The 24,011-nt window shown below is 37.7% G+C and overlaps 1 protein-coding gene across 2 annotated transcripts in view; it reads left to right on the top strand.

Annotated features, from left to right (window-relative positions):
- Nucleotides 1-16,551, top strand: part of GYPA (glycophorin A (MNS blood group)) — a 38,263-nt gene extending 21,712 nt beyond the window's left edge. Inside the window, exons 2-7 of one of the 2 annotated variants that reach the window (XM_015139289.3) lie at nt 194-292; nt 997-1,092; nt 2,025-2,063; nt 3,853-3,938; nt 6,012-6,090; nt 16,076-16,551. In XM_015139289.3, coding sequence (XP_014994775.3) covers nt 194-292; nt 997-1,092; nt 2,025-2,063; nt 3,853-3,938; nt 6,012-6,090; nt 16,076-16,128 — 452 coding nt within the window. In that variant the 3' untranslated portion in view covers nt 16,129-16,551. The remainder of the gene's footprint in view (nt 1-193; nt 293-996; nt 1,093-2,024; nt 2,064-3,852; nt 3,939-6,011; nt 6,091-16,075) is intronic. The other variant, XM_015139291.3, reaches the window with a different exon arrangement.
- Nucleotides 16,552-24,011: the final 7,460 nt, after the last annotated feature.

Genomic DNA, 24,011 nt, shown 5'->3' with positions numbered 1-24,011 from the left:
CTTAATTTTAAAATAAGGCCAATAATACAATACTTACCACATAGCAATTCTCTAAAGATTATGTAAGATGTATACAAAAGCGCTTAGCTCAGGCACTGGAGGGATGTGAGAGAAATCTGTCCTTCGTGGTATGCTTTATGGTCCGCTCAGTCACCTCATTCTTAATCCCTTTCTCAACTTCTATTTTACACAGAAATTGTGAGAATATCAGCATCAAGTACCACTGTTCCGGCAACGCACACTTCCACCTCTTCTTTGGGCCCAGAGAGTTATGTCTCATCACAGTCAAATGGTTTGTTTCTATTTTTTATTTTTAAATGGTGGCTCCACAATCATTTTTGTGATGTAACCCTATTTTAGGGGACCTGTCACTGCAGGGAAATGGACAAACACTGAGAAATGCAAGCTAAGTAGACACAGCCTACTAAGTAGACACAATTCCTACTGCAGAGGAATTCTTGCCTCTGAAATATCTTACAGAAATAATACTGTGAGTTAAAGAAATTAAAACAATGTGGCAAAGCACAGAAATGATGCGTGTGACCATGACATCGTGGACCAGGTAAAGGGGACCTAATAGTGCAGCGTCACGGAGGGTCTGCGGGCAAACTGAGTTCAGCTCAGACCTGGGCTCAGCTCTATCCCAGCTGCTGACCCAGGGTGAGTTGCCCTGCAGGATTTCTATCCCATTAATTTTAAAATGGGGCCAGTAACACAGTACTTATCTCACAGCGTTTCTCTAAAGGCTAAATAAGAAGATGTATCTAAAAGTGCTTAGATCAGAGCCTCACACATTCTCAGTGGCTGATAAACAATAAGCAAAGCTGGGTGCTGGGATAAGAGGAATCTGGTGGCAGTCTCTCTTGTTAGTTTTCAGGGGAGAAGAAATTCTGGAGCTGCTGGCAGGGATGTGGAAGAATTTGTCTTTCATGATACGCTTTATGTCCACGTGGTCGCCTCATTCTTGATCCCTTTCTCAACTTATCTTGTATGCAGATAAGCACACATCGGACACACATCCAACCACTCCTAGTGCTCATGAAGTTTCGGAATTTTCTGGTAGAACCCATTACCCTCCAGAAGAGGACAACAGTAGGTTCTTAGTTTTAAATAGTTGCTCTGGAATCATTGTTGTGATTGAACTATATTTTCACAAGCTGTAACTCATGAAAGTTCTCAAACTTTTGTGACAGAAAACCCATCTGTTTTACCCCAATAGCACCCACAACTATTAACTGTGACCAAGAAAGAGAAGGCAAGCCCCAATTAACCTTTGTACATAAAGCCTAAAGAATAAAAAAAAAAATACCTGAATCCTCAATCATGTGATACAACATAGTATATACTATGTAATTTGTAATAATTAAACTCTAGAAAATTGTGTGGCTTTGGGAGTAAGAGAGCTTCAAGACATAAAATGGCAAGTGGAGACAGAGACAAAAGTAAGATGTGGACTGACAAGGAAGGTTAGCACAGGTGGAACAGTAAGGCAACTGTATTATCCATTGCTACTGACATAGAATCGAGAGAGACTATTGGCAAAAGCTCAGATGAGATACAGTAACAGTTTAGATTCAGACAGTGGCTGTGGCATAAATCTGGAAAATTGATAGCCACACGACCCCTCTTTGCATGGGACTGGCATCCGTGTGGAGTAATGGCTCCATATGTCTCCTTTCTTCTCATTATTCTTACATTTTTTAAAAAAAATATGTTGCTGCTTGTGTAAGTCAATAAGTGATTCTTCCAATACTTTCTCATTCCTTTCCCCTCAGTTATGAGATAATTTGCTTATTTCTCATCCATGAATACTTGTTGGGTCATTAAAAGTAGATACTGAAATTATTAATGGTAAGACTGACACATTACATCATAAAATTTACTAACTAGATGTTGAAAGTTGACCAACAACTCTCAAAATGTGATTAAGAAAAGGAAACCCACAAAACAGTTTAATTCCAAAATGATTTTTTTTGGCACATACCTTACTTGTTTGGACTTAACATTGAAATTTTGCTTTATAGGAGAACGGGTACAACTTGTCCATGAATTCTCTGAACTAGGTATGTTAATATTTGACAAATAATAAAAGTCATTCCATTTTAAACTATCCATTGCTTGTTTCAAATGCCTAAGAAAATGTGTCAATCTTAAAACAGAAGAGCGTATGTTGTTTACTTTATTCATACAAAATTGTAAAGGCAAAGAAAATATTCTCTTTTTAAAATTAAATTAGGCATTTCTTATTTTTAAAAACATTTGGGGGGCCAGGAGCAGTGGCTCATGCCTGTAATCCCAGAGCTTTGGGAGGCCGAGCCTGGCTAATCACTTGAGCCCAGGAATTTGAGAACCGCCTGGGCAATATGGCAAAATCCGTCTCTACAAAAAATACAAAATTAGCTGGGATGGGGCATGCACCTGTAGTCCCAGCTACTTGGGAGGCTGGCTGAGGTGGGAGGATCGATTGCCTGAGCCTGGGAGTTTGAGGCTGCAGTGAGCTCTGACTGTACCACTGTACTCTAGTCTTGGTGACCGAGTAAGACCCTGTCTCAGAAACAAATACATAAGTAAATAAAAATAAATAAAAACATTTTGGAAATAGAAATACATAATTTGGTAATAGTTTTTCTCTTAAGTTAGATGTTTTACCTCTCTAACCAACCCTGAGTACTTGAAAAAAGCCTCATAAGAGTTTATAAAACAAATGAACTTCCCTCTTCCTTACCGTAAAGAGCCAGGCATTTAAAATCATCTAATTAACTGGTACTGTATTTCAAAGTTAAATCTCAGCCTTGATTCATTTTTGGCCCAATGCAACCACTTAGGGGCCATCTTGACAACCTCTGCTGAAGGGACATCCCTTCCCCTCACTTGAGTATCACTGTGTGTGCTCATTTGCTATTCTGCATTCTAACCCTCCCTTGACACTTGGCTGTGTCCACAGCTCACAGGGTAAAAAGCACATCATAGAACTTCATCACTATCACATACATTCAAGCTAAGTGGTCAAGAAAGCTGGGCAACACCAGCAAGAGGAAATGCTACTTTTACTTTTTATCAATAATAGGGCTTTTAAATATTAATTAGGCAAATAAATGAGCCATTTTACCTTTGTGTCTAGCCTTCCATTCTATTTACTTCATTGGGAAGCACTACAAATATGCTATAAATATGGAACTATCTCTAAATTAATTTATTTCAATTGCTTCATTCCCAAATATAAAAGACTGAAAAAGCATTTTAGCGACTATATTAGAGACTATGCATAAGAATACTGTGGAAGGAATAAAGCTTAGAATATAGATGACCTGCATTATAGTTATAATTCTAGTTTTAACTAGTTGTCTGACCAAGGCTAAGTTAACCTTATTCAGCTTCTTTTCTTCATTTGTAAACTGTTTATACCAGTTTCTTTCCAAAAGTATGATTCTATGATCTGTTCAATGTTCTTTTATACATCAAGACATTATTTTCTCTCATAACTTCCAAATTATGAGAGAATTTGTGTTTTTTTCCCCCATATCTGAGTAGAAGGTCCACTGAGTTCTTATCCACAGTTACACTAGTGAAGAACGCTGGGTCTGGAATCAGAAGCCTCAGGTCTTAGTTCTGTCATCAACTAGTTGTGCGACCTTCAAAAGACTTGATCACTCACAGTCCCAGTCTCCCACATAGTTACTGTAAAGCACACAATTTTTAAAAAGAAAAAATATACATAATAGTATATTAATTGTACTTTCTATTAAAAGGCAAGGTGAAGTTACCCTGATTTTATCTGTCTTATTTTTCAATTGCTATGTGGTCATTTATTTCAGGCTTTCATAATTTTGCTGCTCTCTTTATCTCCTGTAGTGATAGCACTCATTATTTTTGGGGTGATGGCTGGTGTCATTGGAACGATCCTCTTTATTTCTTACTGTATTCGCCGACTGAGAAAGGTGAGAATTCAGTTTTTAATGTTGCTCTAAATACCAGTGTGAACAGCTCTAAGAGGGTTTATTCCTCTGAGTTCAGTTAAACTCAAAAGAGAAACAGAACTGCATAAAATTCCATCTTTTTCAACTGGACACATAGAAGTCACTGTGTTACTCTAGCAGAATTTATTTTTTTATGCATTTGCCCAATTAAAGGGAACCTCTAAATATAAATCTATCCCCAATTTTCCCAATGAAAGTTCTCCCTAAGTTTTTGTCTAACTTACTTTCACATATTTTGATGGATATTGAGGAAATATTAAGATTCTACTTATAGTATTTACCCTATTTGTGTATAAAATATTTAAAAGAATATATTTACATATGTTTAAAACTTTGGGGGAGGTTAAGGCAGGAGGATTGCTTAAGCTCAGGAGTTTGAGACCAGCCTGAGCAACAAGGTGAAACCTAGTCTATACAAAAAATATGAAAATTGAAAGGCGTGGTGGTGCACATGTGTAGTATCGGCTACTCAGGGGACTGAAGTGGGAGGATTCGTTGAGCCTGGGAAATCAAGGCTGCAGTGAGCTGTGATCATGCTACTGCACTCCAGCCTGGGCAACACAGTGAGACCCTGTCTCAATAAATACATAAATAAATAAATAAAAATAAACAAAATAAAACTTTTGCTTTTCTTAATTCTCACGTACTCTGAAACAAATTTTTCAAATTTCCACCCATGAATTCTTAACATCAGTGATTTATTTTGAATCACTAATGCTTTTTTCTAAATACATATTTTTTTGAGACAGAGTTTCCCTCTGTCACCCAGGCTCGAGGGCAAAGTAGCGCAATCTCTGCTCACTGCAGCCTCCGCCTCCCGGGATCAAGTGATTCTCGTGCTTCAGCCTCTGCAGTAGTTGGGACTACAGTTGCAGGCCACCATGCCTGGTTAATTTTTGTATTTTTTTAATAGTAGAGATGGGGTTTCACTGTGTTAGCCACACTGGTTTCAAACTCCTGACTTCAAGTGATCCACCTGCCTTGGTCTCCAAAGTGCTGGGATTACAGGCACGAGCCACCACGCCCAGCCCACTAATGCTATTTTTAAATACATACAACATAGCTTATCAAAGTGTATAACTTTTGCTATCACTTTCTATTCACAATATTTAAGACACAATGTGTGTGTGTATTTATGATGCTGTCACTGTCTCTGTAATCCTAGATCAGAAGTACTTAAGTCACATAAGATTGGTACAGTTGTGTTTTCATTCATCTTCTATTCTTAATCTCTCTTTGTGACTTTTGAGACCATAACCACTATATAATTCTTTTAAAAGGCTGAGAGGTGTAACAACACTGCAATTGTGGGGCCATCAGAAGAATGATAGTAATACCTACATTAAGTTCCTTTGCCTCTTTTCTTTTTTTAACTGCTTCTAACAGTTAACTTCTACAATCATCCAATCCTATAATTGATTTTCATTGCTATATGTAAATACATCTTCCTTAAATAATGCTTTTTGTTAATCAAAGAAAAATAACTGAGAACGCCTACTCTTGTATGAGATTTTTCGTAAGGACTTTAATATAAGATAACTTCTCTTGCCTGGAATATAAAAGAGAAAAATCATCTTCTTACATGGGCATGTATGGCAAAGTGGGTTGTCTTCTCTCTTGGTTAATGTTCTAAAACCTGAAAAAGTCAAGGAAATATTTAGTTGAGAAAATTCAGAGAATTTTCTAAATGTATATGGATGAATTTTGTCCTGGTCAACGTGATGCAAAGATCACACACTTTATTTTTAGTTTCACTTTCACTATTTATTACAACAGGGAAATCTGTAGTATCAGTGTTTGAGGTGATATTTCTCCTACTGAAATACCAAATACCATAGAAGAAACAAATACAAGTTTAAATCAATGCTTATAAATACTAGTAACTAGTAACAACAACAAAATATCTGCAAAGGGGATTTCAACCAAAAGAAAAAAAATTTAGAAAAAAATATTTTTAAGCTGAAGCATTTTACTTTTTACTGTCTTAAGGTGAGAAAATTGTGTTATTAATATTTTTCTGGTATTTCTTCATAGAAAAGCCAATCTGATGTACAACCTCTCCCCCCACCTGACGCAGAGGTGCCTTTAAGCTCTGTTGAAATAGAAAATCCAGGTTGGTGTTAATATTTGCAGTTCCTTTTGCCTTTTAGGAAAAACAAACAAACTAGTGAGTTACTTCTTTCTGATTTGAGGGAGGGGAAAACTAGTTATGATTCATTTCTATTCTATTTCATTAATTCTACTTCTGATTTTTTAGAAATGTAAGAGTTTGTCTGCAGCATAGTGAGATTCTCTTTTAGACACGTTTTGTTTTGTGTTTTTTTTTTTAAAAAAAGACTCAATCAAATAGTAAAAGCAAAAGAGAAAACCAAGTGTACTTCTTATTTCCCAAACTGCAAAGTTCTGTGTGTAGGAGACTCTATGGTCAGTATGGTGTAGTGTAGTGTAATAGCCCCAGATCTGAAATCAGACTTGGATTTGAATCCATGCTCCAACACCTATTAGCTGTGTAACCCTGAGCAAGCTACTAAACCTCTGTTAATATGGAGATAATGATAGTGTCAATCTCACAGAGTTTAATGAGAATTAAATGAGCTACAACCGGTAAAGCATTTAAAACCATTCATGGTGGCCATGATAAGTCCTCACGCCTGTTAGCTGTTATCAATATAGCAGGTGTCATTCCCAAATGACCTCCTGTGCACACTGGCAAGCCATCTGGCACATGCTTTCATCTCCACTCCCAGGTGCTAAGTAGATACAAAACATGTGAAAGGCTGTAGATATATTTTGTTTATCCAGAACAGTACTGAACCACATAGAGCTTTTTGAAAAGAACATTTATTGTCAACCTTTAAAAGTGGGAAATTGTTACATTTTATTTTATTTATTATACTTTAAGTTCTAGGGTACATGTGCACAACATGCAGGTTTGTTACATATGTATACATGTGCCATGTTGGTGTGCTGCACCCATTAACTCGTCATTTACATTAGGTATATCTCCTAATGCTATCCCTCACCCCTCCCCCCAGCCCACGAGAGGCGCCATTGTGTGATGTTCCCCACCCTGTGTCCAAGTGTTCTCATTGTTCAATTCCTACCTGCGAGTGAGAACATGTGGTGTTTGATTTTCTGTCCTTGTGACAGTTTGCTCAGAATGATGGTTTCCAGCTGCATCCACGTCCCTACAAAGGACATGAGCTCATCCTTTTTTATGGCTGCATAGTATTCCATGGTGTATATGTACCACATTTTCTTCATCCAATCTGTCACTGATAGACATTTGGGTTGGTTCCAAGTCTTTGCTATTGTGAATAGTGCTGCGATAAACATACGTGTGCATGTGTCTTTATAGCAGCATGATTTATAATCCTTTGGGTATATACCCAGTAATGGGATGGCTGGATCAAATGGTATTTCTAGTTCTAGATCCTTGAGGAATCGCCACACTGTCTTCCACAATAGTTGAACTAGTTTACGGTTGCACCAATAGTGTAAAAGTGTACCTATTTCTCCACATCCTCTCCAGCACCTATTGTTTCCTTTTTAATGATCGCCATTCTAAAGGTGTGAGATGGTATCTCATTGTGGTTTTGATTTACATTTCTCTGATGGCCAGTGATGATGAGCATTTTTTCATGTGTCTGTTGGCTGCATAAATGTCTTCTTTTGAGAAATGTCTGTTCATATCCTTTGCCCACTTTTTGATGGGTTGTTTGATTTTTTCTTGTAAATTTAAGTTCTTTGTAGATTCTGGATATTAGTCCTTTGTCAGATGGATACGTTGTAAAAATTTTCTCCCGTTCTGTAGGCTGCCTGTTCACTCTGATGGTAGTTTCTTTTGCTGTGCAGAAGCTCTTTAGTTTAATTAGATCCCATTTGTCAATTTTGACTTTTGTTGCCATTGCTTTTTGTGTTTTAGTCATGAAGTCCTTGGCCATGCCTATGTCCTGAATGGTATTGCCTAAGTTTTCTTCTAGGGTTTTTATGATTTTAGGTCTAACATTTAAGTCTTTAATCGATCTTGGATTAATTTTTATATGGTATAAGGAAGGGATCCAGTTTCAGCTTTCTACTTATGGCTAGCCAGTTTTCCCAGCACCATTTGTTATATAAGGAATCCTTTTCCCATTGCTTGTTTTTGTCAGGTTTGTCAAAGATCAGATGGTTGTAGATGTGTGGTGGTATTTCTGAGGCCTCTGTTCTGTTCCATTGGTCTCTATCTCTGTTTTGGTACCAGTACCATGCTGTTTTGGTTACCGTAGCCTTACAGTATAATTTGAAGTCATGTAGCCATGATGTCTCCAGCTTTGTTCTTTTGGGTTAGAATTGTCTTGGCAATGCAGGATCTTTTTTTGTTCCATATGAACTTTAAAGTAGTTTTTCCAATTCTGTGAAGAAAGTCATTGGTAGCTTGACGGGGATGGCAGCGGATCTATAAATTACCTTGGGCAGTATGGCCATTTTCACAATATTGATTCTTCCTATCCATGAGCATGGTATGTTCTTCCATTTGTTTGAGTCCTCTTTTATTTCACTGAGCAGTGGTTTGTAGTTCTCCTTGAAGAGGTCCTTCACATCCCTTGTGAGTGGGATTCCTAGGTATTTTATTCTCGTTGAAGCTATTGTGAATGGAAGTGCACTCATAATTTGGCTCTCTGTTTGCCTGTTATTGGTGTAGAGAATGCTTGTGATTTTTGCACATTGATTTTGTATCCTGAGACTTTGCTGAAGTTGCTCATCAGCTTAGGAGATTTTGGGCTGAGATGATGGGGTTTTCTAAATATATAATCATGTCATCTGCAAACAGGGACAGTTTGACTTCCTCTTTTCCTAACTGAATACCCTTTATTTCTTTCTCCTGCCTCATTGCCCTGGCCAGAACTTCCAATACCATGTTGAATAGGAGTGGTGAGAGAGGGCATCCCTGTCTTGTGCCAGTTTTCAAAGGGAATGCTTCCAGTTTTTGCCCATTCAGTATGATATTGGCTGTGGGTTTGTCATAAATAGCTCTTATGATTTTGAGATACGTCCCATCAATTAGTAGTTTATCAAGAGTTTTCAGCATGAAGGGCTGTTGAATTTTGTCAAAGGCGTTTTTTGCATCTATTGAGATAATCATATGGTTTTGTCTTTGGTTCTGTTTATATGATGGATTACGTTTATTGATTTGCCAATATTGGACCAGTCTTGCATTCCAGCCATGATGCCAACTTGATCATAGTGGATAAGCTTTTTGATGTGCTGCTGGATTTGGTTTGTCAGTATATTGAGGATTTTTGCATCAATGTTCATCAGGGTTATTGGTCTAAAATTCTGTTTTGTGTATGTGTGTGTCTTTGTTACCAGGCTTTGGTATCAGGATGATGCTGGCCTCATCAAATGAGTTAGGGAGGATTCCCTCTTTTTCTATTGATTGGAATAGTTTCAGAAGGAATGCTACCAGCTCCTCTTTGTACCACTGGTAGAATTCCACTGTGAATCTGTCTGGTCCTGGATGGATTAATTATTAATTAGGCTATTAGTTATTAATTATTGCCTCAATTTCAGAGCCTGCTATTGGTCTATTCAGGGATTCAACTTCTTCCTGGTTTGGTCTTGGAAGGGTGTATGTGTCCATGAATTTATCCATTTCTTCTAGATCTTCTAGTTTATTTGCATATAGGTGTTTATAGTATTCTCTGATGGTAGTTTGTATTTTTGTGGGATCGGTGGTGATATCCCCTTTATCATTTTTTATTGCGTCTGTTTGATTCTTCTCTCTTTTCTTCTTTATTAGTCTTGCTAGTGGTCTATCCATTTTGCTGATCTTTTCAAAAAACCAGTTCCTGGATTCACTGATTTTTTTGAAGTGTTTTTTGTCTCTATCTCCTTCAATTCTACTCTGATCTTAGTTATTTCTTGCCTTCTGCTAGCTTTCGAATGTGTTTGCTCTTGCTTCTCTAGTTCTTTTAATTATGATGTTAGGATGTCAATTTTAGATCTTTCCTGCTTTCTCTTGTGGGCATTTAGTGCTATAAATTTCCCTCTACACACTGCTTTAAATGTGTCCCAGAGATTCTGGTATGTTGTGTCTTTGTTCTCATTGATTTCAAAGAACATCTTTATTTCTGCCTTCATTTCATTATGTACCCAGTAGTCATTCAGGAGCAGGTTGTTCAGTTTCCATGTAGTTGAGCAGTTTTGAGTGAGTTTCTTAATCCTGAGCTCTAGTTTGATTGCACTGTGGTCTGAGAGACAGTCTGTTACAATCTCTGTTCTTTTACATTTGCTGAAGAGTGCTTTACTTCCAACTATGTGGTCAATTTTGGAATAAGTGCAATATGGTGCTGAGAAGAATGTATATTCTGTTGATTTGTCTATCTGTTGATAGACATCTATTAGGTCCACTTGGTACAGAGCTGACTTCAATTCCTGGATATCCTTGTTAACTTTCTGTCTCGTTGATCTGTCTAATGTTGACAGTGGGGTGTTATAGTCTCTCATTATTATTGTGTGGGAGTCTAAATCTCTTTGGAGGTCTCTAAGGACTTGCTTTATGAATCTGGGTGATCCTGTATTAGGTGCATATATATTTAGAATAGTTAGCTCTTCTTGTTGAATTGATCCCTTTACCATTATGTAATGGCCTTCTATGTCTCTTTTGATCTTTGTTGGTTTAAAGTCTGTTTTATCAGAGACTAGGATTGCAACCCCTGCTTTTTGTTTTCCATTTGCTTGGTAGATCTTCCTCCATCCCTTTATTTTGAGCCTATGTGTGTCTCGGCACATGAGATGGGTCTCTTGAATACAGCACACTGATGGATCTTGACTCTATCCAATTTGCCAGTCTGAGTCTTTTAATTGGAGTATTTAGCCCATTTACATTTAAGGTTAATATTGTTATGTTTGAATTTGATCCTGTCATTATGATGTTAGCTCATTATTTTGCTTGTTACTTGATGCAGTTTCTTCCTAGCATTGATGGTCTTTACAATTTGACATGTTTTTACAGTGGCTGGTACCGGTTGTTCCTTTCCATGTTTAGTGCTTCCTTCAGGAGCTCTTGTAAGGCAGGCCTGGTGGTGACAAAATCTCTCAGCATTTGTTTGTCTGTACAGGATTTTATTTTTTCTTCTCTTATGAAGCTTAATTTGGCTGGATATGAAATTCTGAGTTGAAAATTATTTTAAGAATGTTAAATATTGGCCCCCACTCTCTTCTGGTTTGTAGAGTTTCTGCCTAGAGATTTGCTGTTAGTCTGATGGGCTTCCCTTTGTGGGTAACCCGACCTTTCTCTCTGGCTCCTCTTAACATTTTTTTCTTCTTTTCAACTTGGGTGAATCTGACAATTATGCGTCTTAGAGTTGCTCTTCTCAAGGAGTATCTTTGTGGTGTCTTCTGTATTTCCTGAACTTCTGTATAGCCTGCCTTGCTAGGTTAGGGAAGTTCTCCTGGATAATATCCTGAAGAGTGCTTTCCAACTTAGTTCCATTCTCCCCATCACTTTCAGGTACACCAATCAGATGTAGATTTGGTCTTTTCACATAGTCCCCTATTTCTTGGAGGATTTGTTCATTTCTTTTTACTCTTTTTCCACTAAACTTCTCTTCTCACTTGATTTCATTCATTTGATCTTCAATCACTGATACCCTTTCTTCCACTTGATCAAATCGGCTACTGAAGCTTGTACATGCATCGCGTAGTTCTCGTGGCATGGTTTTCAGCTCCATCAGGTCATTTAAGGTCTTCTCTACACCATTTATTCTAGTTAGCCATTTGTCTAATCTTTTTTTCAAGGTTTTTAGCTTCTTTGTGATGGGTTCGAACATCTTCCTTTAGCTAGGAAAAGTTTGTTATTACTAATCATCTGAAGCCTTCTTCTCTCAACTCGTCAAAGTCATTCTCCATCCAGCTTTCTTCCATTGCTGGCAAGGAGCTGCATTCCTTTGGAGGAGAAGAGGCACTCTGATTTTTAGAATTTTCAGCTTTTCTGCCCTGGTTTCTCCCCATCTTTGTGGTTTTATCTACCTTTGGTCTTTGATGATGGTGTTTTGGTGTGGATGTCCTTTCTGTTTGTTAGTTTTCCTTCTAACAGTCAGGACCCTCAGCTGCAGGTCTGTTTGAGTTTGCTGGAGGTCCACTCCAGACCATGTTTGCATGGGTATCACCAGCAGAAGCTGCAAAACAGCAAATATTGCAGAATAGTAAATGTTGCTGCCTGATCCTTCCTCTGGAAGCTTTGTCTCAGAGGGGCACCCAGTTGTATGAGGTGTCTCCCAGTTAGGCTACTCGGGGGTCAGGGACCCACTTAAGGAGACAGTCTGTCTGTTCTCAAATCTCAAACTCCATGCTAGGAGAACCACTACTCTCTTCAAAGCTCTCAGACAGGGACATTTAAGTCTGCAGAAGTTTCTGCTGCCTTTTGTTCAGCTATGCCCTGCCCCCAGAGGTGGAGTCTACAGAGGCACGCAGGCCTCCTTGAACTGTGGTGGGCTCCACCCAGTTCAAGCTTCCCAGCTGCTTTGTTTACCTACTCAAGCCTCAGCAATGGAGGACGCCCCTCCCTCTGCCTCACTGCTGCTTTGCAGTTCGATCTCAGACTGCTGTGCTAGCAGTGAGCAATGCTCCGTGGGTGTGGGACCCTCGGAGCCAGGTGTGGGATATAATCTCCTGGGGTGCTGTTTGCTAAGACCATTGGAAAAGCACAGTATTAGGGTGGGAGTATCCCGATTTTCCAGGTACCATCTGTCATGGCTTCCCTTGGCTAGGAAAGGGAATTCCCTTACCCCTCGTGCTTCCCAGGTGAAGGGATGCCCACCCTGCTCCATGGGTTGCACCCACTGCCCTACAAGCCCCAGTGAGATGAACCTGGTACCTCAGTTGGAAATGCAGAAATCACCCATCTTCTGCATCACTCAGGCTGGGAGCTGCAGACTGGAGCTGTTCCTATTCGGCCATCTTGGAACCTCCCTCCTGAAATTGTTACATTTTAAAAATCAGGTATTACTATTCCTTTGGGGAAAAATGTAACTCCCAAAATGCTGAGAGCCTTCACACCATCATGAGACCAATTCCTAAGAGCTGAGTAGTGGCTGCTACCTCTACTGTTGGCTAAATACCTAGCCAATTGCATTTGTTTTATTCACTATGGCCCCTAGTATTAACTATATACAGAAAGTATATAGTTCCTATTAAACTTTGCCAGAAGCAAAAATCCAAATGACATCTATTTTGGGAGATAGTCACCAAGAACAAGTCTCTGTAATGAGCTTTATTCCTTAAGCAAAAGAGATTTCATTCTGCCTTCTACAAAATCAATTGGTTTTCTCCCATAATTTTCAAAACTCATGACAGATCAGAGGTCCTGTACACTTCTGGATTTCAATTTTAACCCTGGACCAGTCTAGGTTTTCTAGACTTTAAAGAGTCACAGAACACAGAGTTTCAAAGATTCATCACAGCTACACAGGTTATATGCAGGATTTGCCACATCACATTATCATGTGAATTCTTAAAGCTTAACAATAATTGTAACATAAGTTTATAATCCTAAGAAGTTCCTGCTACGTGGAAATGAATGGCATAGATATGATTCTCAGGCAAAAGGATTAATAAAATCCAATCTGCAGGTACTTGAAACAACAAAAGTTTTTAAGTCATATACCAGATTCACTTCATTTACTAAGGTTATCTTGTTATTGGACTGGCAGCTGGAACAAGTATCTATAAAATATTCATTTTATCTGCATTCTGTCTGTTCCACAAAAAAAGTCTTGATGCAGTTTTTTAAATGAAGCACTTACAACCTAAAGCCTATTTTTTTAAACTTAAATTTATATACATTTTTTTGCTAGTTATTTATTCTAGTGACAAATTTAGTGTTTAGTGTTTCCCCTGCCATTTTTTTTCCACACAATCTTAAGCATCTCAAATGTTGGGGACAATTTAATACACCACAGTGCATTAAGATATCCTTGTAGTTAGAACAGAAAACCAAACACCACATGTTCTCACTCATAGGTGGGCATCGAACAATGAGATCACTTGGACTTGTGAAGGGGAACATCACACACTGGGGTCTATTATGGGGAGGGGGGAGGCGAGAGGGATGGCATTGGGAGTTACACCTGATGTAAATAATGAGTTGATGGGTGCTGACGAGTTGATGGGTGCAACACACCAATATGGCACAAGTATACATATGTAACAAACCTGCACATTGGGCACATGTACCCTAGAATTTAAAGTATAATAATAAAAACATTAAAAATAAAAATAAAAAATAAAATAAAATAAACCTAAAAGATATCCTTGTAGATTAATTCAGTTAAGTGCAACAAACATTTGCTAAATGCGTACAGTGGGGTAGGCACCACACTCACATTAGATATACCAATGTGAGTCTCCGTCCTTTAGAAGCTGAGAGACTAATGGAAAAACAGAATGTCATTGCAGTGAACAAGTTCTACAGTAGTGGAGGCAATAGCTCTACTTGTCCCAGAGATTGAGACAGGTATCAAAGGCTTCTGGAGATGAAATCACCTGGGATTAGCCTTAAAAGACAGATGAGGCCGGGTGTGGTGGCTCATGCCTGTAATCCCAGCACTTTGGGAGGCCGAGGCGGGCAGATCACAAGGTCAGAAGATTGAGACCATCCTGGCTAACACAGTGAAACCCCGTCTCTACTAAAAATACAAAAAATTAGCCTGGCGTGATGGTGGGTGCCTGTAGTCCCAGCTACTCTGGAGGCAGAGGCAGGAGAATGGCGTGAACCCCAGAGGCGGAACTTGCAGTGAGCCGAGGTCACGCCACTGCACTCCAGCCTGGGAGACAGAGCGGAACTCCATCTCAAAAAAAAAACAAAAAACAAAAAAACAAAACAAAAAAAACAGACAGATGAATATTACCTAGGGCAGGGTTTTAGCAGAAGGACAGCCTGAGCGAGTACAGGCATGGAAGACAGACTATGTTTACTTAAAGAATTGTATGCATTTCCACATTAGCAGGATTGCTGCTTTGATTCTCTGTTCATGTTTCAAATATGTGTAATGACAGTGGAAAGTCTGAAGAACCAAACTTTAGGCTCACTTTATTTCCCCACATTTGTGCAAGTGAAGTTATTAAATGTCTTAGTATGTTAGTGAAACAGGTTATGAAATCTGCCTGCACCTCACAGCAAACATAGGAAAACACATTATTAAAGATTATTTAAAATGCTTTAGTCCTACTTTTATAGAATACGGCTCTAAATTAGTTTATAAGCCAAAGGCATAAGAGGTTAAAATGACAGTGCCATCTCAACAAGAACTAATGATGTTAAGGAGTAATTAAAGTATAAATTGTTTTAACCTTCTAAAAGTGCACGTGATCTGTGATTGGCGAAAAATGAGAATAAGCGAATCTGGGTCAGCTGCCGACTGTGGCATCCACATGTGACCCACCAGCCTATTTCTCACAGGAGGATGTTTGAGATGCACAGTTCCCATGGTGCCCAAATAGAAGAAGACTGGAAAAGCTCTGCTTCTGTAAGAGCAAGGGCTCCCCCCTCCCTTTCATGCACTTTCTAGGAACAACATAAATTCAACTTTCCAACCAGGAAAAGTGGAGCATCGGGTTTACTGGAGAAAACTAGCCCAGTGCCCTTCTTTCATACCCTAGAACCAGAGAGTAACTTGACGATAAACCTTTGTGCAGACTTCTCCTTGGGGGGGGGGGAGTCATTATCAAAAAAGACATGACAGACTTAGAAACATACCTTAAATTTTAACATGCATATGTGATTCAACTTATCATTTACTGGCTTCACATTACATTTTACCTCTATACAAGTTTGGCTATTAGTTTCTTAGGAGCAGAGCAATTATATTTATTCTTTACCTAAGTCTTTTAGAATAGATATTCTAAGAAATTCTGTATTTTTCTTTACACGAAACTTCAATAGAGCTAATATTAAGGAGAGTCCTTTCGTTTCCTACTAATTACACTCAAAGACAACTCTGCAAGAATGTAGAATCCTAAAATTTATACTGTGCATTAATTTCCTATTGTGCTTAAACATAACTATGTCTCATATTTCGGTCTTGTATTTTTTTTTTTTACTATAATCCTTCTAGAGGAAACTGATCAATCGAATCTGTTCACCAAACCAAATGAGGAAAGAACATAAAGAAGACATAAGACTTCAGTCAAGTGAAAAATTAACATGTGGATTGGACACTCCAATAAATTATATACCTGCCTAAGTTGTACAATTTCAGAATGCAATTTTCATTATAATGAGTTCCAATGACTCAATGATGGGGAAAAAAATCTCTGCTCATTAATATTTCAAGGCAAAGAACAAATGTTCCTTTGAATGCTTGCTTTTGTGTGTTAGTATAATTTTTAGAATTGATTGAGAATTCTGTTCCAAAACTTTAGTTGAATTCATCTACATTTGTTTAATACTAACTTAATCTATTCTATTGTATTATAATGATGGTTCTGTCAAATGAAAGGGTGAAATACCTAGATGAAGTTTAGGTTTTCTTCCTATTGTAAACTTTTGAATCTGGTTTCATTGTTTTAAATAAATTAAGGGGACACTAAAGTCCTATCATTCATTTGCTTCATTGCTGAACAGGTAAGATATAATATTACATGAATGATTACTATATTTTGTTCACACTAATAAAGCTTGTGCTCAGAAATGCCATACACACACACATACACACCTGCACACAAACACACACATTATCATTTAATGCATAAATCAATGCAAAAGGTTTTCCCATTAATATGAAATGTTACATATATATAAATGCCATATTTAAAATAATTTGTCTAACAGTAGAACTTTGTCAGAGCACTCACTGAAGCTTGCATTCCACTGAAAGAGTTATTTGTGTAAGTAGAGTATCCTGAGAAGGAAAAGAACTTACGACCTTTCTTTATAACAGAAACTCAACTCTAAATTCAATAAGATGTGCAAACTGGACATGCAGGTGAATATTTTAATAGGTTACTATATGTTCTCAATTAAATTCTTTAATCTGTCCAGTCCCAGTTTCTCTTATTAATAAAACTTTGGAAATTTCTTTAAACCATTTACAGGAAATTTCTAGATATAGAGACTAAGGACTGTGACTATACAGCTGTCACTCTTAAGTTTAGTGAAACTTAAACAGCAAAAACAAAAAACAAAAAAGACCTTCCTGTGATACTTTATTTCCAAACTAATAAAAATCTATATGACTTTTTATTGTTGTGTGATAACAAAGTAAGTTTTTTGTATTTTGTATACTTTCAGGCCTGGAAACTGAAATTTACCTTTTAATAAATTTAAAAATCTAAATTTTAACCTACTTGTATGCTCAGAGAGTGTTTTTGTATTAAAGTGACTACTTAAAATAAAGAACAAGACTAAGAAGGGAACATTTCTGTTTATACATGTGTTTTAAAAGTAATTTTAAGAGCATTATTAGGTTAATTTAATCCAATTAATGACCCAAATGCCAAGGCAATTTTAAATTTACATTTTTAATAAAAGCAACATGTTGAAACAAGAGAGGGTGAGATTAACCTTTTCGCTCAAGTAATTTACAAGTCAAAGACAAGAAGAGATCAGAGTGAATGTGCCATCTTAACCAGAGCTACAGAATTTAGTGAATAATTAAAGTACAAATTGCTTTAACCTCCTTGAACTTTTCCAAGCAATTTCTCTGTACTTCTATATATGAATGTCTTCGTTAATTTTCTGCTACTATAACAGAATACCACAGACTGGGTAATTTAGAAGAAAAGAAATTTATTTTCTTCCTAGTTCTGGAGGCTGGGAAGGCCAAGGGCATGGCATTGACATCTGCCTTGTATCTGATGAGGACCTTCTTACTGCATGATAACAAAGCAGAAAGGCAAGCAAAAGTGTAAGATGAAGAGAGAGGAAACAAAACCAAACATATCCTTTCATCAGAAGCCCATTCCCTCTATAAGGCATTATTCCATTTATGAGAATGGAGCCCTCATGACCTAATCATGACCTTCAAGGCCCCTCCCAACACTGTTACAATGGCAATTAAATCTCAACAACGTTTCCAGAGATGACATTCGAATCATAGCAATGAATTTTTCATAGTTATATTTGGTATTCGTGAGGGAAGAAATGACCATTTCCCTTGTATTTTTATAATTAAATCAGCAAAATATTGTAGTAAAGAAATCTTTCCTGTGAAGATACCATGACCCCATGGATGGCTCATGTTGGATTTCTTGAAATTGGGGCTGGGATGGGAAGGTGTGATGATGCTGATTATGGAATTTAACTCTCCAGCCCTGGGTGTTCGCTTGTGTAGTTGTGAGCAAAAGGTCTAAATGAGGGACAAAATGAATGGAGAAGGCTGAGAGTCATTGTGAAGAAAGAATGACCTTTTCTTGCAATAGAAATTTAATTCTGAAAACAACTCTGAATGGAGAGCCCAAGAACAGCATGGGCAAAGGGGTATTTTGGTGATATTGATATACAGTGATTGAAGAATAGCATTCTGGTTTATTCTAAACATTTATCCTATCAAATGTAGCAAGTTTCTTAGAAGAAATTCCCAAAAGCCAAATGTTATTAAAATAAAAATAAATAAATAATTTGACCCACCGTGATGCACAGACCTGTTATTGTGTCAACCAGTTCTAATGCATTTATGCCCTCAGATGTATTTAGGGGGTATGTGCATTGCCACCTGCTAACCCACTTTCAGCATCTAGATGTAAACATGTCCTCTGAATGCTCACAGCACTTATACATATTTTGTAGCATTACTATGATCTGAATTCCATACCCTACTTAACTATGATTCATTAAGATCAAGAACTTTAATTCGTTTTTGTACCTCCTGAGAGGCTTAACAAAATTTGCTTCTATTTCATGAAGCTTTTATGAATATTTAAAATGGCATGATACACAGTGACATCTTAAAGGTTGAGTCTGGCATGGCGTGGTCAGAGAATCAGGTTTGGAGCCAGATTTTGAACTCTCACTATTTATTCATATAACTTTGATTTCTTTATCTGAAATATGAATATTAGAATAACTGCCTTGTGGAAATGTCACAAGATTTATATATTTATATATATTTATACAGAAAAATGAAAAACAAGGAGAAACTATTAATGTCAATACAAAAGGAAAAAAATGTACTACATCTCTCATGTAGTGAGAGATAATCCTCATGTTAGTCATGTGCAACTTTTGCAATTCTCTCCCATATCTTCTTAAACCTGAAAAGTGTCTGGTTTATTCACATGTTGATGTAATGCATAGAGTGATATTCTCCACAACTGTTTCCCTCAAACTAAAGCCCCTGGATTTTTTTAAATTTTGCATAGAAACTAAATCAAGATTAACGCATAAGGAGGAAGCGCACAAATGTTTTTTGATGGAAAGAGGAATATTACAGCAAAAGATGACTCAAACATGATTATAAACACAATCTGCTTTTGTATGGGAAAATAAGCAGCTTTTCAGAATTAGTCCTAGTTTATCTTTAAAGAATGTGAAAGTGCTTATATTGAATTTGTATATAGCTGTAGAGCTTAGTATTAAGCCATAATTAATATAAGAGAAAGAAAAATAAAAAGATAAGCACAGTTACATTTTATGAGTTTACCTCCAAGGAACTATATTACTTGTCTGCAAAAGACACAACAGGTAGATTCTCAAAACAGAAAATAAATCCAGCCGGGCGCAGTGGCTCATACCTGTAATCCCAGCACTCTGGTAAGCTGAGGAGGGTAGATCATCTGAGTTCCAGACCAGTCTGGCCAACATGGTGAAACCCCATCTCTACTAAAAATACAAAAATTAGCTGGGCGTGGTGGCGCACACCTGTAATCCTAGCTGCTCAGGAGGCTGAGGCAGAAGAATTGTTTGAACCTGGGAGGCGGAGGTTGCCGTGAGCCAAGATCGTGCCACGAACTCCAGCCTGTGTGCCAGAGCAGGACTCTGACTCAAAAAAAAAAAAAAGAGAGAAAGAAAATAAATCCAATTATGGAAAAAAATACAGTCATAGTTTTGTACCCTGAGTTGTGATTATTCATTTTTAAAAATATATTTATTATTTCCTAATATCTTATTTACCCATGAAAAGAATGAATTCTTAAGAGGTCTGATAATATTTCTTCTTAAATCTACACTTAAAATGTCAAAAGTGTGACCATAGAATGAGGGATCTTAGAATTGACAACTGGCTGAGCAGCCTGGGGTGAGAATGGTGTAAAATTCTTGGGCACTGGTATCACAGCCAGGCCAGGGAATCATGGGAAAGGGAAGGTGAGAGTGCTCATCATCTGACTGATTATGGAATTTATTATGCTTATGGTTCCAAATTTGAACACTGGAAAGTGATGTAGACCACCTGGGATCATTTGGAAGACGGAAAGCAGACTAGGCTGGATGCATCAACATACCCTATCTGAACATACAGTCAGCACATGAAGGACAGCTGGAGGAGAGAGGGAGAGGAATGGAAGAAGAATGAGAAAGTGAGCTAGGTCCTGAAGAGCTGCGCATCCAGCTGTGCCTAAGCAGACACAACCTCTTCTCAGTTATAGGAGCCAATAAGTCCTCTCTTTGCTTAAGCTGATTTTTTAAAATTAGGCTTTTTGTCATTTATAACAGAAAGTCTTAACTAAAGTAACAGAAACTTAAATTAGATGATTGGGCTGACACCTTATATCCAATAAAGACTGCATTCCAGGTATAAGACTTAATACAGAATTTACGAAGGAAATGTCTAAAGATTGCACAATTCTAAAACTCTCACCAACAGCAAAGGTATAAAAGTGTAAGGAGGCCGGACGTGGTGGCTCAAGCCTGTAATCCCAGCACTTTGGGAGGCCGAGACGGGCGGATCACGAGGTCAGGAGATCGAGACCATCCTGGCTAATATGGTGAAACTCCATCTCTACTAAAAAATACAAAAAACTAGCCAGGCGAGGTGGCGGGCGCCTGTAGTCCCAGCTACTCGGGAGGCTGAGACAGGAGAATGGCGTAAACCTGGGAAGCGGAGCTTGCAGTGAGCTGAGATCTGGCCACTGCACTCCAGCCTGGGCGACAGAGCGAGACTCCGTCTCAAAAACAAACAAAAAAAAATGTAAGGAGTTGGTGACTGAAAGGGAGTGTAGAGAAGAGAGCTGTTTGTGTGTCTTCAATATCTCTCCTAAGGAGGAGAGGTGAGGGGTTCTCCTCTCTTCACTTTGTCAAGAGCTCTAGAGGGTCTTGGGAGAACTTGAATGTGTCCTTGGAATGTCATAGAATTATGACTCTCACTTGAGAAATCTAAAGGGCAAACAAATAGCCCCAGTGCTGCCTTGAAAGTATATTGAGGAGAGATTGGAAAACTAGGGATGACAAGCATTCCTACAGTTTTAAGAGGCAGTGAAAAATGAGTTTCTTGTGGGCTGTATACACACCAACTGGAAAAAAAAAATGTTCCTGTGGGTTATCTTTGGTCATGTTGGAAATGACTTCCTAGAGAGACCAAAGCTTTTAAGAGAAAGAAAGTGGAAGTGTTGCCAGACATCTGATACTTTGTTTGCCCATGAGGGAGGGAAGAAGGATGCAGGCAAACAACTAAAACAGACATGGATTTATACAAGCCAAGAGAATAGTAGATGAAAAGTCCCAAGTGATGGGAAAATTCTGAAGAACCCACAAGGGCACATACAAGAGAAAGGTTCCAATGTAAATCTCTGCCAAGAGAAAATGTGGGACCACTGTGAAATACTGGTCTAGTCAGAACTTTACTACTCCTTTACCTCGGTTTTTCCTTCCTGTTTTCCAATGCTAGAGGGTTTGGAAACTGAGTAGCAAGATGGAAGAAAAGCAATAAATGCTCCAGTTTGGGGTTGGTGAGGAGAAGTTGACCACATCATTCCTTTCCTGAATCCAGGGAAGAAAAGGAATATAAACATTAATTTTAAATCAGAAAGGAAATGTCGATTACTGCATCAGTATAGATATTTTGATTACAAACTGGAGAGCCATTTGTATTACCTAATGGTGACCAGAAGAGTAATAGAATGTTTGGCCAGAGTAAGAGTGCAAGGACCAATTCTACAGAAGACATTTAAAAGGACACAGGAGACATGACTCAAATCATTTCTCATTGAATTCTATGAGTCTTGTTTACTTAACACAACCATTATACAGATAGAAGTATTAATGTAGCAAAAGCATTTGTTGATGACTTAGATAAGGCATAATGGGAAAAAAGACTTATACATTATTAGTAACTGTAAATTGACTCAGAAACAATAGAGCAATGTATTCCAAAATTCACAAATTTGGCTATATATTTTTGACCCAGTATTTCCATTTTGAAGAATGTGCTCCAGTAAAATTACAAAAAAGTGTAAATTATTATTTTGTAATTAACTTTACATATTAATTGCATCAACGAATAGCAAAATGAAAATAGCCCAAATGTTCACTAACTTAGTAATGTCTCTGTGTCAGTCATAATTTACATATTAGCATATTAACAAAATAATTATGTAGCCAATTAAAAAGTACGTGTACACTTTTTCTACAAGTGAAAATGGGTGTAGAATTTTTAATGAAAAAATAGAAAACATAGTATGATTATTCTGAACTAAAAAAATATGTGGTGCATACATTTTAAAGCTCAAAAAGAAAAACTTCAACACTCAGTAGTTTCTTTCTTGTTTTTCTTTTTTTTTTAAATTATTATTATACTTTAAGTTCTAGGGTACATGTGCATAACGTGCAGGTTTGTTACATATGTATACTTGTGCCATGTTGCTGTGCTGCACCCATCAACTCGTCAGCACCCAACAACTCGTCATTTACATCAGGTATAACTCCCAATGCCATCCCTCCCCCCTCCCCCCTCCCCATGATTCTTGTTTTTGTTCAAGAACTAGTGGTACTGATTTCCAGTGCAGTCCTAACATTTCTGGCTCCTGTGGAATGTTTTTCTAAGTTAGAGCTCTACTTCAAAACTGAAGACCAGAGACATCTTGGGTCTGCCCCATGTTCATATCTCATGAAACATGTTTTTTGGGGTGTGCTTAAACTGTGCCATGACTCTGCAAAAATAAGCCTTGAAAGCTGAAGGAGAAATGTTTCAAAGAGAAGGAAAGCCGGAAATATCTCTGTTTCCTAACTCAACAATCAGATAACTTAGTTTATATACCTTGGAAGGAATGTGATTCCATTTTTTAAATGTGAAGTGTTTCTAAAACGTTTTTTATATTAAAACATATTAGAAAGACAAATATCACATGTTCTCACTCATATGTGGGAGCTAAACATGTGGATTTCATGAAGAAAGAAAGTAGATTGGGTAGATAGGCAGTCACCAGAGGGTGGGAAGGAGAGTGGGGAGGGGATGATGAAGGCAAAATAAAGAACACAATTGTGTTTATTACCACTGAGGTGTATATGTAAAATGGTAAAGATGGCAAATTATACACGTATATTTTACCTCAATAAAAATACAAATGGGGTTTAAAACCTAGATGACGGGTTGATAGGGGCAGCAAACCACCATGGCACATGTATACCTATGTAACAAACCAGCACATTCTGCACATGTGTCCTGGAACTCAAAGTAAATAAATTAATTAATTAAATAAAATAAAACAGACATATATGTATGTCAAATATATCAGTTTGACATAATATTAGGAGCAAGTGTGTATATAATCCTTCATCAGGTTAATACATTTTAATTCATCATTCAAATCCTAGTTTGAAAAATCGGGCTACTTCTCCATTTTAGCGCCTAAGGAAGCAACAAGAGAGTACACTCCTAGCAACAGAAGGCAGAAAATTGTGCCTCTGTTGTTTCTCCCTCAAAATAAGTCTGCTCTAGGAAAGAGTTTACTTCTAGAACTGTAGTAGTCATCCTATATAGCAATGAGCACGGTTCCCACCAGGGCTTACGATGTGGTTTGGCTATGTCCTCACTCAAATCTCATCTTGAATTGTAGTTCCCATAATCCCCATATGTCGTGGAAGGGACCCTGTGGGAGGTAATTTAGTCATGAAGGTGG

This window comes from Macaca mulatta, chromosome 5 (genome assembly GCF_049350105.2).
Source record: "Macaca mulatta isolate MMU2019108-1 chromosome 5, T2T-MMU8v2.0, whole genome shotgun sequence".
In the NCBI taxonomy this organism is placed as follows: Eukaryota; Metazoa; Chordata; class Mammalia; order Primates; family Cercopithecidae; genus Macaca; species Macaca mulatta.
Note: the sequence above shows the minus strand (reverse complement) of the source record. Positions and strands in the feature narration are given on the sequence as shown.